The 17,627-nt window shown below is 53.2% G+C and overlaps 2 protein-coding genes across 3 annotated transcripts in view; one reads left to right on the forward strand and one right to left on the reverse strand.

Annotated features, from left to right (window-relative positions):
* Positions 1-8,837, forward strand: part of LOC144728398 (coiled-coil domain-containing protein 150-like) — a 23,521-nt gene extending 14,684 nt beyond the window's left edge. For both annotated transcript variants that reach the window (XM_078607802.1, XM_078607804.1), the window contains exons 19-28: positions 583-752; positions 1,471-1,564; positions 1,876-2,045; positions 2,954-3,080; positions 3,542-3,727; positions 4,038-4,106; positions 4,658-4,798; positions 5,710-5,796; positions 6,333-6,443; positions 7,239-8,837. In XM_078607802.1, coding sequence (XP_078463928.1) covers positions 583-752; positions 1,471-1,564; positions 1,876-2,045; positions 2,954-3,080; positions 3,542-3,727; positions 4,038-4,106; positions 4,658-4,798; positions 5,710-5,796; positions 6,333-6,443; positions 7,239-7,460 — 1,377 coding nt within the window. In that variant the 3' untranslated portion in view covers positions 7,461-8,837. The remainder of the gene's footprint in view (positions 1-582; positions 753-1,470; positions 1,565-1,875; positions 2,046-2,953; positions 3,081-3,541; positions 3,728-4,037; positions 4,107-4,657; positions 4,799-5,709; positions 5,797-6,332; positions 6,444-7,238) is intronic.
* Positions 8,374-16,915, reverse strand: PHB2 (prohibitin 2). The gene is made up of 10 exons (XM_078607805.1): positions 16,777-16,915; positions 14,439-14,577; positions 13,960-14,044; positions 13,279-13,358; positions 12,615-12,799; positions 12,044-12,173; positions 11,367-11,472; positions 10,925-11,000; positions 10,397-10,473; positions 8,374-9,563 (listed from the first exon to the last, which is right to left on the reverse strand). Exons 2-10 carry the CDS (start codon positions 14,563-14,565, stop codon positions 9,554-9,556), a joined length of 876 nt encoding a protein of 291 aa, XP_078463931.1. The 5' UTR covers positions 14,566-14,577; positions 16,777-16,915; the 3' UTR covers positions 8,374-9,553.
* Positions 16,916-17,627: the final 712 nt, after the last annotated feature.

Below are 17,627 nucleotides of genomic sequence, written 5' to 3' on the forward strand. Positions count from 1 at the left end.
CGCTTTGGTTTTTTCGGTAAAGTCACGTAGGTAAAAAAGAAAAGAGAAATCAATTAAATCACGACGTTTCGGAGGCAACACAAGCTTCCGTCTTCAGGTGACACCGTCACAGCAAAATTACTGTATCAAGTGGATATGTACGTTGAACTTCTTTCGCGCCGTACGTAGCCAAACGCGCTAATCGGAGGTGCAAGTTAATGAAACAACGAGGAGTGGTGGAGCGGTCGTCAGCGCACTGAGCTACGGACCTGCCCAATTACGTTTGATTCTCGCCACGGCTAACATCGGTGGTGAGTGAGTGTTATCCGAACTGGTCCTGAGACTCGACGAGGCTTCCCTGTGTAAACAAGTGTTGTATTGTATTTTATTTTTTCTCTGGAGACCGGGAGATGTTTCGGTCGCCACGTTGGTGACATTCGTAGTCATTTCTCACTTAACAGAGTGGGCCGCGTGAAGGCCGCCATCTTGCACTCCAGCAATAGTAATCACGAACAGGGTTCGGTGCCGGATACGTGGACCACGGTAACCCAATGAGACCGAGCTTTCTACGCTCGTGCCGCCCACCCGCCCCGCCGTCGCCAGGTCACCCAGCTGTCGCGGCAGCTGGAGGAGTCGCGGGCGGAGCGCGAGCGGCTGGCGACGGCGCTCCAGGGCGTGACGGCCGCTCACGGCGAGCTGCAGGCCGCGCTGCAGGAGGCGCAGACGCAGCTGGGGCGGCGCGACGGCCACGTCGCCGGCCTCCTGCAGCACAGGTGCGGCGGGCGGCGGCGGCGTAGGGGAGGCACGGCGGAACATTCGCGTTCTAACGTCGCGGAGTCTGCATGCTGGCAAAGCCCGTCCGTTGAGCGAGTCCGCATGTTTGTCAGGGCAAGGCTGGGGAACCTTTTCCTTACTCACTGAGGGCCGCATATATACATGCAACAATAAGCTGCATGTAAAGAGGGCCCCTGCAGTGACAGAAGTGATTGAGCGTGCTAACATTACAAAAGAGTGTTGTTGCCAGGTCGAAAAATATCTCCCTCCAGTATACAATTGGTGATGCTAAAATGCTGGCAGTGTCGCACTGCATAATTTGCAGGCCGTTTCAAAGCAGCTGGGCCTCATGTTGCCAAGGATCATCTGAAATGAAGTCGCGTGCCATAGCTTCCCCACACTCCATTCGGGGATTCTAATGTGCACGGAGACGCGCAAGCACACGCAGGGAACAGTGCTGGGCGCGCGAGATTGCACCCTGCTGCCCAGCGCATGGCTCCGCAGCCCGACAACAACCGATTTGTGCGTGGCATTGGCCCATCCAAGCATTAATCCACACCAAACCCTGCTGAGATTTACGCCATTTAACGACACCAGTGATTTGGTGTTGAACCATCCCAAATATTTAATTGGAAAATCGTGTCCTATGCACTTTGTCCACGGACGCTGAGAACTTAGTGTGTTCCCATTTGTATTGTGCGTTGGTGCCGCTTGCAGGACGCAATCCCAGCATGCTTTGCAGCAGCTGACGACGGAACTGGAGACACTGCAGTCCAAGCTGGCCACGGTGGAGACTCAGAACGCCAGCCAGGTAACCAGACTCGAGTACTCGGCTGCCTGTGATGCCTGGGCATGGTGGTGGAGCTATCGAGTGTGCAGGTGTGGCCTAGCCACCACCTCTTGGAGCGATTTGTGCCAAAGCCGAACGTGAACACGCGGTGCTGTTTGTGCTTGCGTCTCACTCGAGTCTCAGTGTGACTCTCGTGTTCCTCGCTGTGTCTGCTGTGTATCTTACCATCTGTCTCTCCGTGATGAGAGCCGTTTGCTTATTTTGTTCGGTTTGCATTTCCCTTTAACTGTGCGCGATATCGCCGCACGCACGCACACGCGCGCACCTCGCAGATGGATCCGGCGAGGAAGGCGCTGGAGTCGTCGCGCGCCGACAACATGAGGCTGGCGCGAGCGCTGGAGCGGGCGTTGGCGGAGGAGGCGGAGTTGCGCGAGCGCCTGGCGCGCGCCACCGCCGCCACCGCCGCCGCCAACGGTCGGGCGGAGCAGCTCGCGGCGACGAGGTGCGGGCACCGGCACTCCGGCAGCCCGGGGCGCTGCCGCGTCGTCGTTGGCCGTCGTTGCCTCGTTGTGAACGGTCAAAGTCGGACGCAGCGCGTAAATACCATGACTCATTGTTTTTTTTTTACAATTCTATAAAAAAAAATTGGACCTCTGCGAAAAAGAGCGTCATAGCTCATCGGATTCCTCCAGTCGAAATAAAGATTCTGATTGTGATATAACTGACTTTGCAAGCTGAAACTGGGCTAAATCCTGGGGAAGCCCACCCCTTGAATGAGCCCGGTATTTCGAGAACACACTGTGGCAATGGTGTGCCTCAACCCGGCTGGAGCCTTTTCCCCTCTGTTGACTCGACCATAAACACCTCTCATAAGCAGAGTTGAGCCTGAGTAGTGCCTGGATGGGCGGCCACCGTGCACAGAGGTTGTCCTGGCCGGCAGAGCAGCAAATTCCGTTGATGCACTGTGCTCATCTGCTTCCACATCTATGCATGACCCCTGCACGAAACGAAACTATAAACTCTTTTTGTTTAACCAGGTAAGGCCCACTAAGCTATGTAGTTCTTTTTCAGAAGTGACCTGGCCACAAAAGTTCGCTCAACGAAGTGGCTTATCACGTGGACATTTATAGCAGCCAAATACTCCTAAACGCATGTTTCAAAGTGTGGAGGGAAAAGCCGGAGGACCTGGAGAAAAATCCACTCGACCACGGGGAGAGAGAGACATGCAAACTCCAAATATACAGGCGTCAGGGTCAGGATCGAACCCTTATCCTCCTGCATATCAGGCGAGGCAGTTAACATCTCTAAACGTCCGGGCAGCGCTGAATTGTTTACAGGGGTGCGTCAAGCGTCGCCTCTGACCTGCGTGGAAGAGACCACGTTGACCCTCGTGTGGGCTGCCCGTGGCAGGGAGCGGGAGGCGGAGGAGGCGCGCACGGAGGCCGAGGCGCAGGCGGGGCGGCTGACGGCGCTGAGGGCTCAGTTCCAGAGCGAGAGGGACGCGGCGAAGGTCGCGGAGCACAGGGAGACGAACCAGGTGGCGGGACCTCACACGCAGCATCTACATCTCATCCACCCATGTGCCTACCCGCTCGCCTACCTACATACCCAGCCACCCACTCATATACCTAATTACATAAACACTTGCCTACGTACTCACCCACTCACCTACCCACGTACTCATCCACCCATCTATTCACCCACATACTTATCCACCAAATTACCTGCCAGCCCCGACCTAAGTACCATCCATTTCTTTACCCTATCAGTTGCCTACTCACTCACCCACTCTGGTACCTAACTATCCACCCACTTACCTACCTCATCAATCATCAACTTACCTGCCCACCTAAATACTCATCCACCAATCTACTCGCCCACGTACGCAAGCTCCCACGCACACCCACTCGCCCATCTGCTCACTCGCCCACCCACTGGGAGCATTCCCATGACCGCGAGTCTCCGCTCCGTGTATTCCGCTCACCGCGCGCCCCGCAGCTGCGGCGAGCGCGCGACTCCTCCGCTGCACGTTGCTCGGAGCTGTCGCGGGCGAACCGGGAGCTGCGCGAGCGCGCGGCGGCGCTGGAGGAGACGCTGGCGACGCAGGCCGCCTCGCTCAAGAAGCTGCGCGCGGAAGGGCGCAGGCAGCGCGACGTCGCCAGGTCCAACGGCGCCAGCCTCAAGGTCACCACGCTGAACCAGACGCGTGCGAGCCGCATGCACGCGCGTTTCAGTGTGCGTGCGGTCACGTGTCCCGCGCGCGTTCGCCGCTCTTTGTAGAGGTTCGTGGTTCCGGCGCGGCGGTCGCCCTGGTTAATGTTGCGGGCGCGCCGGCTGTTTTACAGTGGGCGATTAAGGTCCCGCTGACGATATTGTAAACGGGTGGGCCATTGTGTGCCGGTGTTGTGGTCTAAATTTGCCACGACTGACAAACAAGCGTCCCGTGCTTTCGGTGATGTCGTTAATTCACAAGAGCCTCCGTCGATTCGGCCAGGAAGCGGAGGGGGAGCTCGCCGCCATGCAGCGGCTTCGCGACGAGTACCTAAAGAAGAGTGAGGAGCAGGTGAGCGTCGCATCCCCACACGCGGCTCTCGAAGCCCCGCATCGCCGTGTACCACGTCGCGAATTCTCACAACCCCCTTGATCGCACACATCTCCCCCAGTGTAGCCTTAACAGACTGTTGGGGAAAGTGCTGTTAGCGAGTCTTGCTACACACACAAGCACGCACACTCTGCTGTACACGTACTCACTTTTTTTTTGTCAATCCATTGCTCGGGTGAGGGCCTCCCCCCATCGTTCTGGCCATCTGATTGCAGATTATTATTTGACCATACCCCACCGTGCTCATCAGTGCGAGTTTATCGGTGAAGGTTAGGACCCTTAGACGCAGGAGCACAGAAGTACAATACAATGGCTTTGGCTGCACCGCGCCTCCCCAAGATACTATCGACACCTCATTACATCGCATGTGGCATCTGGTCTTACGGCTCGGCAATTAAACACCTCCGAGGACAAACGCACGCTGGAAAGCGTCACAAGACCCACGGGTGCGCCGTGATTTTTTCTCCCTAACCCCGGTTCGTCTTTTCTCTTCAACGCTCGCCACGCTCCAGGCCGGCTGCCTGTCGCGGTTTGCCGACGAGGTGAAGGCGCTGCAGGAGGAGCAGCGGTCGCTGGCGCTGGCGCAGGCGGCCTCCGAGCAGCTGTGCGGCAGACAGGAGGGAGAGCTCGTTCGCCAGAAGCAGCGGGCGCAGGTGCGTGAGTGGGCGAGGCCGTGACGGCCGGTCACAGCACGGTGCGACGTATTGCCCGTTAAATTTCGATTTAAAGCTTTCGTGACTGCAGGGATTCATCTTCTTGGTTCTTTCGGTAAAGTCACGTAGAAGGGAAATAATAAAATAATAAAAATAAAACATTATTAAATACAATTCTCACGACGTTTCGGCCACAACGCAAGCAGCCGTCCTCAGGTGAAGAACAGGTCTGTCGAAGTTCAGACTTCAGACGCTGTCTTTCCGACAGACCTGTTCTTCACCTGAGGACGGCTGCTTGCGTTGTGGCCGAAACGTCGTGTTTTATTTTTATTATTTCCCTTCTATGTGACTTTACCAAAAGAACCAAGAAGATGCATTGCCCGTTTTTATTGACCGGTCGACAGGTTCGCGGTGGCGAAACAGTGGGGGTTCTACCGCGTGGGGGTTTTCGCGGCCGTGCTGCGTGACTAATTAAGTGGCGGTGCAGAAGGAGTGGCCTGCCATTGAACAGGGTTTTTTTTCACCACTGGTTTCTACAACGGAGAGCACAAGCAGGAGAGTACGTTGAGCAAGCTGGGAGTGAGTGAGGTGGGTAGGTCGCTCAGGGCGGTTGAAGCACCCCAAGCCGACACTGCCGAGTTGATGCTGGGATTGAATCTGGGGGTTCAGACGCTTTGTGGTCAGACCGATTTCTCAAGTGTAGCGAGCAGATGGTCTCCGTCAGAGGTCGCAAACAAGTTTTGATTCCTTACCCGTACCCGGCCGCACCAGGGTCGCAAACGGGTACCCGTACCCGGCCGTACCCGTACCCGGCCGGGTACGGGTAGGGTACGGGTACCCGGTTGCGACCTCTGGTCTCCGTCCGGTTGCCGGTGACTCGGTTCGTCACTTCTCTCTCTATCCGACCCCAGGAGCTGGAGGCAGAGGTGGCGCGCCTGCGGACGTGCAAGGAGGAGATGGAGCGCCGACTGCAGGAGGCGAGCGACGAGTCGCAGCAGGTGAGGCCATCGTTCACGAGGCAAATCGGATGGATGGCAACGATAGATGACCGCATGTGCGGCAGTGTTAACACGGAAAGCATAGAAGTACGATGCAAAAATAAGCCCCAGTATCGAGCAGGACGGCACCAATACGGCAGCCTCAAGGGCCCGGGCCCCCTCTTAAATGAGTCCCTGGGGTAACCAGAACCAACAAGTCCCAGTAGTGCATTGGGATCTACGGATAAAATGCGCCTTGCAAATGTGAATTATTATTATTCATAACAAGGAGTTGCAGCACAGTTCCAGGGTCACATGGGGCCTGTGATAGAGATGGGAGGCGAGAACAGGGAGACATCGTTTGGAGGTAAAGCCAAGAGATGCGGGGGGGGGGGGGGGAGGAACAAAAAAACGGTGTGGAGAGAAATATTTCAAAAATGTGACACATGGAAAGTCAGGGAAACGAGGAAATATGGTGTCCCTGTGTCCACCTGTACAAGGACACTTCACGTGTCCTCGCAGCTGCCCTGTGTCCCCCTGTCGCGATGGTCACTCAGATCTCTTCCAACCTGGAGGAGGCCCACCGCTGGTTTCGTGATAAATTCGACTCCCTGCAAACAGAGCTGCACGTCGCCAAGCGGCGAGACGGTCCCGCACGCTCCACCACGGTGCGCCACACCGCTGCAGACACACCGTGCCTCACCCACACCCCCTCCGAGCAGCACTTGATCCCACCACACCTCACCGTGCCCCAACACTGAAAACGAATTTCTTTCGCACTGATTTTTTGCGTTCAGTTTGTTGTCCTTCCCCCGCACCTACGATTAGCACGGCTGGCTACGTACGGTGCAAAAGAAGTTCAACATACGTAGTGTCCACCACACCACGGCCCCACCAGGCCCACAGCCCACCACCCCTCCACAAACCCACAGCATAGTTCACCACACTGCAGACCGCTACGTCACACAGCCCTCCACCATTGTTATTTGTTCCGTCTGTTTTCTATCGTGTTGTTTTACTCCATGAACCCGCATGTGACGCGTGCATATCATTTGCATTTAACTTGTTTTTTTTTTAATCAGATGTTAACTCGCCCCAGTCGGATGCACGCATCTCGAGCATAATAACCGTTGAATAGACGCATCGTGCAGCAGCAACAACAACACAACGTTCCGCGCGAGTATCGCCAAACGTGGCTGGTGCGGGGATCAGGATCACGCGTGTGAGGCGGCTGCCGCGGACACACACACACACGTCACGCCCCCACGCACTCCCCTGTGCACGCGAGCTCTGGCAGGATTTCACTTTACCAAGAGGGTTCAGGACCGTTATCCGACTTCTCACACTGGTGTCACGCCACCGTCCATTTCGTGGGGTTAGCCCGACACTTAATGTTGAAAGTGGTCGGACCCAGGCATGTTCCGGGGGGTAGCGTTTGCTCACAATGCAATGAAATCTCGCAGAATTTGGCGCCCGACGTGGGGCCAGATGCTGCGAGATCGTGCGTGCAGGGGTCGACGAGGGGACCCCGGGACGGACAAGGAGGCGAGGACGCCAGGCTGCAGCCGCTGGTCGGCCGCTGCCGGGCGAAGCAGGAGCTGCGTCTGATGGCTCGCAACCGAGAGGGGCCCTCCACCACCAACACCTTAAACATTCCCCAATCGTCTGCCGATGGGCACGAATGAGAGACGTCCATTATGCTATGGCCGGTCCCAATCCGCCAATATATGCAGTAAAATTAATTTTATCCGTGGCAATGCTTTAATGGTGCTGGCTCAGGATCCCGTTGGGCGTGTTTATCGGCCGGTATTATTCTACTCAGCAGAGACTAATCCATCCACTAAGGGTCTGATAATTGAACGAGATTAGCGTTTTTGTACAATCTCTTTTGGGATAATTGTTGCATGGTGTGTACGTGCTGTCCCTGAAATCAATCGACGACTGGACAAGGGGGCTCCCCACACTGCAGATCACGTGGTTGGAGGTAGAGAACATAGTACAATGCTATGGATTTTCCTGCACGACGTGAGAATTGTATTTTATTATGTTTTATTATTTCCCTTCTACGTGACTTTACTGAAAGAACCAAGAAGAGGGATGGAGATTACCACCGCTTGCGGGAGAATAACACGAAAATAGGAGTCTGTAACTCGAAGTTTCAGATAGGGCCTCAAGAGTTTCCAGTCTTCCATGGCCTCTGGAAAGCCGTGAGAGTTGAACTGCACATGTTGTCGCTTTCAATTATATTGGTTTGTGAAGTGGAATGTCGGTTGAGCTGACTGGGTGGACCATGAACCAGATTTATTTATTCACTAGAGGCCACATTTAACTCAAAGGCATTTATATTTACTCGCAATACAATAACAGTTGGTTGAGATTGTATTAAGTTATTGCCTAGGCAGGAAGGAGATGCTAGACAAAATATTGTACTTTTCTAAATGTTAATTACTGCATTTTGCACTCTGTAAAGTGTAATGCTAATGTACACATGTACATTAAAATTCCAAGTTTTTAAAGTGGGTTTTAACATATTTTTTTCACATCACCTTTACAATAAAACCGTTGTGAATATGAATCGTAGTCTTTGCACACAGGAAAGAATGTGTAAGCCATATTTTATTTGGAACTTGAACATTTCACATTTATACTGACCACAAGGGGCGGTTACCCATCACCTTAATCTCATAGCCCTGTCCCTCATAAGCAGGGCATTAGTTTCTCTGCACTCACATGAAGAGGTCCAACTTGCAGCATAGGCCACTTATTTCCACACTGGCAAAGTCACAATTGGATTAATCCAGACTTAAACTGTGGGGCGGGCGAAGGCTTGACTCTTGAGAGCAACACACCAATAGATGAATCGCAGAGAGATTAATTAGATAAACACGACAATGGGCAATCCGACAACACGGACATGTAAGTGCTCATGTGCCCAAGCGTTATGTCACAATGCCTTGTGAACATCACATAGCCTGCCAGCACCTGCCAATATTATCATGCGGGCCTGCCAGGAAGTGCAGTTGGAATCATGACGGATTCATCGTCATCGCCGTCACAAATCCTGGTGGGGAAACAGGAGCCCAAGTGCCCAAGTGAACGCACGCGCGCTTCGAAGTAACGCCAGACCCGAACCGGGAACTCATCCAATGTGCGAGAACCAAACTAAATGACAAATCTCACCCTCTCGTTGAAGTGCCAACGAGCGCGGCTCATAACAGAGGCGGCTTTTTTTTTACGGCGATTGACAAAACCGCAGGCTGCGTTTCCCCCCCTGCCTCCCCCGAGGTGTCCTCTCTTCCTCCTCTTGTGTCGGCTTGGGATGAGGAAGGATTCACTCGGCTCACTTCTTTTTCACCGACAGGAAGTTGCTGCAAACACACAAAGACATCAACGAGCCGTTCATACACCCCCCCCACTCCAGCCCCGCAAGTCTTGACGGTTTTCCGCCAAGATTGAAAAGGGAACAGGCACATGACGGAGGACAAAATCGGACAAAGGATGCCCGTGCAGTTTGTAGGCACGAAACTACGCATACATGGACTCTTCATTGCTCACGATGCAGGCACTCAATTGCGTTAGAATCTATTATCTTGTTTTATACCCACTCGCAAATGGACTTGACGGTCTTAAGATGTATGCTAATGGGGCAAAACATCTACGAGAGAAACGATTCAAAGGGAAGATAATGAATTGTCGAATTAAATTGTTTCCGTGTCGTAATTTCGTTGACTGGCTGGAGAGAGTGAGTTGGCAATAGTTGTGGTTAACGGCACTCCACTTACCTCGCTCTATTTGTGTCCAGCGCGAAGGTCACCATGGAGGGAACAGAAAAGAGAACACAGTAGGAGTTAGCGGAATGTAGGCTTTACACACATTAAGCAATCTAATGTCACTTTTTTAAAGGACACACCCAGTGGCAACTTTTTCGGTGGGCGCAAGTCGACTTTGGCACCTGGCCTGCCATCGGGACACTTCTGTGTCAGAAAGGGGGCAGCATCAGATTGCTGTGCGTAATCCCAAGCGATTGATTTGCGGGTAATTTTTCAAACGGTCCCGTGGCGGCGGCACACAATGGCCGACTCGTTTTGACCGACGTCGGGGGATCTTTGATGTCCACTACGAAGCAGCGGGCGTGTCGTATTTTACGGTTAATACCGCAGCATTGATTAGGGCGGCCGCAGGCTTCGAACAACAGACCTCTGCAACAAACAGCAAACCCACTACCACTGGGCTACGACATTCGTAATGCAAGTGCGGTTTCACAGGTTAGGGGCCACGTGTTGATCATATCCTTTATAAACATGCCACCTAACCAGGAAGACCACATTTGAACCAAAAGATGACATTTGGGTCCACTAGCCAATAGAGTTTTTTCCAGATCAAAGTTGTCGAGCAGCATTTGTCTTGGAAGGACAGCTCCGGATGGGTTTCGACTTCAATAGTCTCAATGGTCAGGGTACAGCCCTATTTGAGCAAATCCCACTTGGCCGCCTGGTGTTAAGAGGCCTTCATAGCTGCTCGCTAAGGGCACTTGCCCCAACAGTCTGCGAAAGGCTACACGGGTTGATCTTTGTGTTTGTGTCCCAGGGACGGAGCGCGACTGCTCGCGAACGGCACGTACTTGTCGAAGCCCTCCTCCTGTAGGTTGAGGATGAGGCTCTCAGAGTTCAGGTAGATCCTGTTCTGGGAGGCGGCCACCTGCAAAAGGGGCACACACGACGAGTGACACCGTCCCGTTAGCGGATTTACATTCTGCCCGACGACACTTTCATAACACCGACATCTTCAAAGTCCCACACGACTCAAATGCCCACCACCCTCTCCACTTGTCTTTTTTCCTGGTGTTCATCCCAAGTGCTTCGGGTTTCAAACACACTTTTAAATCTAGACAACTCGTTTCTTTAGAACAGCTTTTTGTGTTTAAGCTTGTCCTTTCCCGCACCTCCGATTGGCTACGTACGGTACGATAAGTTCCAACATACATACATGACAACTTATCGAACAACAGTCCCCATATAACCTTTCCTTTAATCTTCTGGGCTATCTCCCTTTGCCGGTGCACTCCGCTCTCAAACCTTCTTTCATTTCGCAAGCCAGCAATCGCTCCCCCACCCCCCGTGCCCCCCCTCCCAACCCCAAGTGTCGTTACCGTCTTGGCGATGTTCTGAGCGGCGCGGATGCGTCTCAGCTTGAGGTAGCCGGGGTTCTGGCTCAGCGATGCGCCGATGTGCACGCGGCTTGTTGAGGAAAACGCAGACGGCTGCCGTTGCCACGCTACTCGGTGTGTCACGCACACGTCCTCCAAACACCAGGGCTCATTCAGGGGGCGGAGGCGCCCCGGGCAGCTCATTTTTCCTCAGACCCCACTATCTCCAACTCAGTCCATTTACTTCGACACCCACGAGAAGGGAGTTTTAGACACACAGCATTAGCGCGATCCAACCCTCGCATTCAGTGCCGGTTTACGGGCGTGCGCCGCCGCCACCACCGCCCGGGCGAAACGCAACTGCAGGCCGAGTCAACAGGTTTCCGTCTTGAGCCCGAGAAGCGGTGTGTTATCGATGCAGCGCCGAGCCACAGAATCAAAGGATATCATTTTTGCCGACTCAGCCTCTCCCTCCGCCTGCACAATCTTCTGCCTCTGCTCCTGCTTGGCCTTCTCCACGAAGAACTGAGCCCTCTGAGCCTCCTGCTGGGCTGCACACAGACAGAGCCAACAACAACACACCGCGCAAAACATGACAATGACACGGCATCATTTTACATTCACCTCGGCAAGCCACATGCACTCGCTCAGCGGTACCTCTTCTCCAGGTCTCATCTCTTGTTCATCTCTTTCACGTCACATCGCTTTCAACAAATCATTACGTCTTCATGTCTCGGCGGGGCACTCCTTGAGCCTTCTCGGCCCACCTCTATTCCGCTGGTCTACCAGTTGATGAACCCCGCTCTATGCCACTACCGTGCCAGGCCTCCATGGCTACTCATGGTAAATGCCCCGGATTATCACAGCCTTTAATCGCAGCAGCAGCTGTTCCTTGTCATGCGAGCCCGAGACTCATGGCGAGAGACCAGGGTTGTCTGCGAAGGAAACATTGCTCTGGCGCCGAGCGGCGGGGTACCGTCACGGCGAAAGGCTGCACCGCTGTGGCCTTTCGGCGCCGGCTAGACACGGCGGGCGAGCAAGCAAATGTGTAATCGGAGCCACACGTGGCCAGGAGGCCAAGAGATCCACAGCAGGGCCTCGTGGGTTTGCAGAGCCACGTACCGACTTGCTTGGCCTCCACGGCGGCCGTGTACTCTCGGCTGAAGCTCAGCTCCGTGATGGCCACGTCGTCGAGGATGATGTTGAAGTCCTTGGCACGTTCTTTGAGGTCGCGGCGGATCAGCAGGGATACCTGGGGGGTCGCGTGGGAGCAAAGGCTCGGTCACTGCGGCCGTCGTGACCACCACTACTGCTGCTACCGCCCTTCCACATTGTCCACCAGTCACCACCATGACTGCCACCACCACCGCTATCACCGTCATCACTAACACTGTCGCCATCAACACGACCATCACGACTATCGCCATCAAAGCCATCAATAACACTGTCGATGCCAACATTATCACCTCCAACAACACTACTCCTACGATCAACATGACCACCACCAATATCACCCCAACCACCACCATAATCCCAACCACCACAATCGCACCTCCGATTAGCACGGTTGGCTCCGTACGATGCAAGTTGAACATACATATACATCCACCATCAACCCAACAACGTCAGCTCCAGTGCCGCCACCCACTGCCACACGCCACCACAAGACCCGGGCCCCGCTTCACGCACACACCTGCGCTCGCTGCGTGATGAGCTGGGAGGCGTTGAACTTGGCGACGACGCTCTTGAGCACCTCGTTGACGATGGAGGGCAGCACGCGCTCCTCGTAGTCCAGGCCCAGCTGCTGGAACATGCGCGGCAGCTTCAAGGCGTCGGGCCTCGACAGCACGCGCAGTGTGATGTTCACCATCTGCAGGTCTGTGTACCGCAGTGGGACATGGAGGGGGGGGGTCAAGGTCAAGAGGTTGTTCGCCACCACCAGCCACTTGTCATCGCTTTCTTTTCTACAACGGCAAGGCAGTTGGCAGGTGAAGCAATGGGCACTGGGGTTTGGCCTCTCGTTTTTGGATGGCACCGTCACAACAGGAGGCTCATCCACCTTTGGCGATACTGCGGTTACTTAGAATCTATAAGAGATGTGTTTTATCCTTTTGTTAATAGGTCTCCTTGCCGATTACCATAATTTACCACTACCACATAGCCACCTAGGATAATTATAATCTGGCATGCATCCAAGCATTATCCAGATTCAAACTTGTTTGTGTTCTATTCTGATATGATGGGGCGCACTTCAGTCAATTCGTTCATAGGCCATCATTTATTTGGATTTTATAATAGCAAAGCATAACTTTATAAAACACTGGCTTTAGCCAGCACAGGATGCATGCTCCTCCCACCTTTGCTTCCAGTGGGCGAGGAAATCTTCCTGGGCTTGGCTCGGATGTCGTAAATGATCGGATAATGGAACCAGGGAATCCTGCAACAGGAAAAAAATAACACAAGCAAAACCACATGTGTAGAGAGTATCAAAGACACAGCAGCCATTACACAAGGAAGCAACGCTCCTACTAAGTTTTTGTTCCCGGTCCTCCAATCGCCTCCCGTGCACCGTTTGCCATCAGATTACCAAAGAACGGCGCTCATTGCTGTAGCGATTCCCGTCGCTGGGCTCCCGTGTGGGCTCACAGCTGTCTCCTGTGCGCAGTCCAGCCGGACGGCCGCCTCCGTGGCCTCTCGGTAGGACGGCCGCCGTGGGCCGTAGGCGAGCGTTACGTCGCCTCGAGTGCGTCAGCCACCCCGGCTGCTGCTGTCGGTTCAGTTTTACGACCAAATCGCCAAGCTTTGCAAAAAACGGCCAAGATTCCGAACCGGCCCGGGAGCCCGGCACGCGGAGTCACAGCCTCGCATTCGCCTTTGTATCATCATTTGGCAAACGGTGGCGCGCACGCAAATCCATTGTTTCTCAGGAGCTGCTGCTGTTGCTGCCGCCGGCATTTAGTAGTACGGGGCAGCGACGACCGAGTTGAAGGTAAGATGCCGAGTGGGTCGCGGAGTTGAATGCGGAGTTAGATCGTCACCTGAAGTGCAGCCCCTCGGCCAGGATGGTATTCTCCTGAATGCCTCCCAGGCGGCTGAAGATGATGGCACGCTGTCCACCATCCACTGTGCGCGGAGAGGGCGAGACAATCGAGAGGAGATTTAAAAAAGAAACGCAATGTTCAATCGTCACAAAACATGAATATTCCTCAGTCCTGTCATGCCACAATCCATATTGCTCTCCCACGAACGGGCTTGCTTTCGATTTAAAGCTTTCGTGACTGCAGGGATTCATCTTCTTGGTTCTTTCGGTAAAGTCACGTAGAAGGGAAATAATAAAATAATAAAAATAAAACAATAAAATAATTCTCACGACGTTTCGGCCACAACGCAAGCAGCCGTCCTCAGGTGAAGACCATGACTTTACCGAAAGAACCAAGAAGAAGGGGCTTGCTTTCATCACTTCAATCTCAGAAGCCGCAATGCGTCGCACAATCCCGCAAGCACAGCCGCCTCTCACCGGTGTACGTCGCCTCCTTAGCAGCGTAGGCGAGGGCCCCTGCTCCGATCAGCAGCTTCAGCCCCGTGCCCAGACCCCGAGGGGCGCCCCCCATCTTCCCAGCGATGTCCTTGAGCTGCTGAGCCATTGTGATCGAGGTCTGCGGCACCGTAGCAGAAGCAGCAGTGATGACAACGAAACGAAGATGCCGACAATCGGGAGTCTGTAATAACCATGGGATAAGCTCCTACTTAAACAACCCTCCAGTCGATAAGTATATTATAGTTGCCCTATATATTGTGATATGCCGGGTGGCACTATTGGTCAGAGCATTTTCACTCTGTTCTAAGGCGAATTTTAATTGTGGTCGACGTTTGACAGCACAATCAAGTTCGAGAAAATGAGCACAACTTTGTTGAAGGTCAACAGTGGTCTAGCCCTAGTAATAAACTGGTCCTTGTCATGGGAATTCTGAATTAATATAGCAGGCTTAAAAAAAATTAATGATTGCGATATTCCATGTTATGTAGGGGGCGGGGAGCAATGCTCCATGAACCGGGCCATCTGGGTTCAAATCCCTGGCCATGGCTAACATCAGTGTCAGGGGCGCCACGGTGGCGAGATGTTAACAACCTTGCGTGGTATACAGGAGGTCGTGGGCTCGATCCCGACGCCTGTATATTTGCCGTTTGCGTGTCTCTCCCCGTGGATATTTCTCCGGGTCCTCCGGGTTTTTTCCCTCTCCACATTTAGACTCAACATCACGCGTTCGGATTATTTGGCTGCTCATAAATGTCAACACGATGATGAGCCACTTCGTTCAACTATCATTTGTGATAGCCAGGTCGATCTGTAAGAGAGCTATAGAGCTCAAACTAAAAAAGTGTCTATAGTATTGTAGGTGTCGATCCTGCGCAGACCCTCAGGGCTAAACCCCCTCCACCCCCAAGTATGGTGAGACAACCTCCATCACACCATCCTCACACGGCGTGGGGAAGAGTCTTTTTTTCAACGGTTTTACTTTACTTGAAAGCTGTGTCGTGGTCAAATCTTGTAATCAAAAGTTAGTCTACTTCCTGTTGTCCAATCAATTCCAAATTTTGCACACGTACTCAGATCCGGTGACAATGCATGCGTGTATTAAAATCGGCATCAAGTGATGAATTAATTGCCTCCTATCAAGCAATTACAATTTTTTCATGGACGGCCCTAAACTGTGGAATCGGCTCGCACAAGAAGCAGGCGCCGCGCGTCTCTTGTAATCAAGATGTCGTCCACTTCCCCTTGTCCAATAGAGTTATTTACTTTTTAGTGCACTTTAAAATAAAACCGTTGTTTCTAAACTTTTTAAAAGGAGTTTATTTAAAGTCAGGTTTGACAAACGCCTGCATAACATTTTGAGCGCTGCGTAACATTTTGAAGTAAATCATTTTTGGCTTGCATTCATCATCCGCTTTCAGTCACGGATCATTGCTTTTAAATTAAAAAGTCCCCAGGGGGAGTGAACCCACAGAGAACATAGGTTGGTGCTCTCAGCTCAGCTTAATCAAGCACACACACGATGTTGCGAGCAGAGTCGAACCCCTGACCGCAACTGAACTCACGACCGCGCGTGGTCCTTCGGAAAAAAACGACCCCCCCCCCCCCTTCTGCCTTCATCGATTGCGTCCGATTCGCGAAATCTGTGCGCGATAAAAAGCGTTAATTGTGAACAAGCGCGATTAATGTTCAAGTGAGCCACCAACGTCCGTCGTGAATATGGCTTCACAATAGAAATGAAGCTGAAGGTCCGAGCAATGACGATGTTTTCCATTTGGACTTACGCAACACTTTGCAACGCAGTCCTTTAATTGTTCCGATGACCAACGATACAATACATAGCTTACACTGTACGCAAACACAAACACAATCGCCATTATCAATCGACTGCTGGACGAAGGCCTTGCCCCCACTCCGTGTGTGTGTGTGGGTCGTAGGGGTTATTCGATCGTGCGTGGTCTAGTGCGGGTTGGTGTAGACGCAAAAGAACGCCTATTCTCTCGCGCCTGATAATCGCGACGTCACAAAACACCGCTGGGACTAACAGATCGTACATCTTTAAACGCCCGCACATCCAATGTATAGTAGTTATCGCACATACGCAACATATCAAAACACACACAAAGGCAATTCTCAGCACCCTTAACGCGACAGTGGCAAGGCCCAGTGAGGCCTACTCAAGTCTAGGCTGCAACACAAACATCCCAAAACAACCACCACCACCACACACACCGGACAGCCGACGAAGCCGACGCGAACTCCCGCGGTGTTGCCGAGTGAAACGCGGCGGCCTAGGGGGTGGACGGAGCCACACGCGCACCTTGGGACCTGCGGCGTGTCGGGGGAGACGGTGGGAGAGGCAGCAGCAGCAGTGGCAGCAGCAGCCGCACGCAGCACCACGTGTCGTGGAGATGACCTTAGAGCACGTGGGGGAGGGGAGGGGGAGAAAGAGGGCGTGGTAGGCGTCTCCCATTTGTCCATTTTGAGTCACGTGGTGGATAATTCTCGGAACCGCCATTGGTTGGTTTTTTTCAGGTGTTGGGGGGAGCAGGAATCGATTCGAGTTAGACATTTCGATTTTTTGTTTTTTTAAGTGTTTTTTTTACTGTGTGTGTTATTGTTGTTGTTGTCGTGAGTGTGTCGCCGCCTCGTGTGTTCCCCGTAGCTCGAGCCTGCGCGTGCGTGTGTTTAATCGTCGTTTTGTAGAACGTCGACCGGCGTACGATTCCGCGCGATCGATTAAGAACCACCGCGCGATTCCTCCGTTTCGCCGATCGCGCATCAATGCTGTTACCCGAACGCAACGAGAATCGGATCGTTCAGTCGGAATCGAGACACCGTTGTCGTGACACCCGTGGGGTGAGGGGGGGGGTGCCCACTTTTTCAGCAGAGGGCAATGCTCCTAAAGTCCTTGTGTTGTGCTGTACTCCGCTCCGCTTGTCTATGGCTCCCCCCGCCTATCACAAACCCGCGCTGGCCAGCGCTGGGAATCAGGGCTGTACGTGTAGATATTTATATAAATGTGGATATTTTATTTCTACCTACGTGACTTTACCGAAATAACCAAAGAGTATGTATATTTAAAGTTAAGCTTGTATCACATTTGTCACCATACTGCATATTACAAACACCTCCCCACCCCACACACACATGGTTGGTGGTGGTGGTGAA

Source organism: Lampetra planeri, chromosome 28, assembly GCF_965212315.1.
Source record: "Lampetra planeri chromosome 28, kcLamPlan1.2.h2, whole genome shotgun sequence".
In the NCBI taxonomy this organism is placed as follows: Eukaryota; Metazoa; Chordata; class Hyperoartia; order Petromyzontiformes; family Petromyzontidae; genus Lampetra; species Lampetra planeri.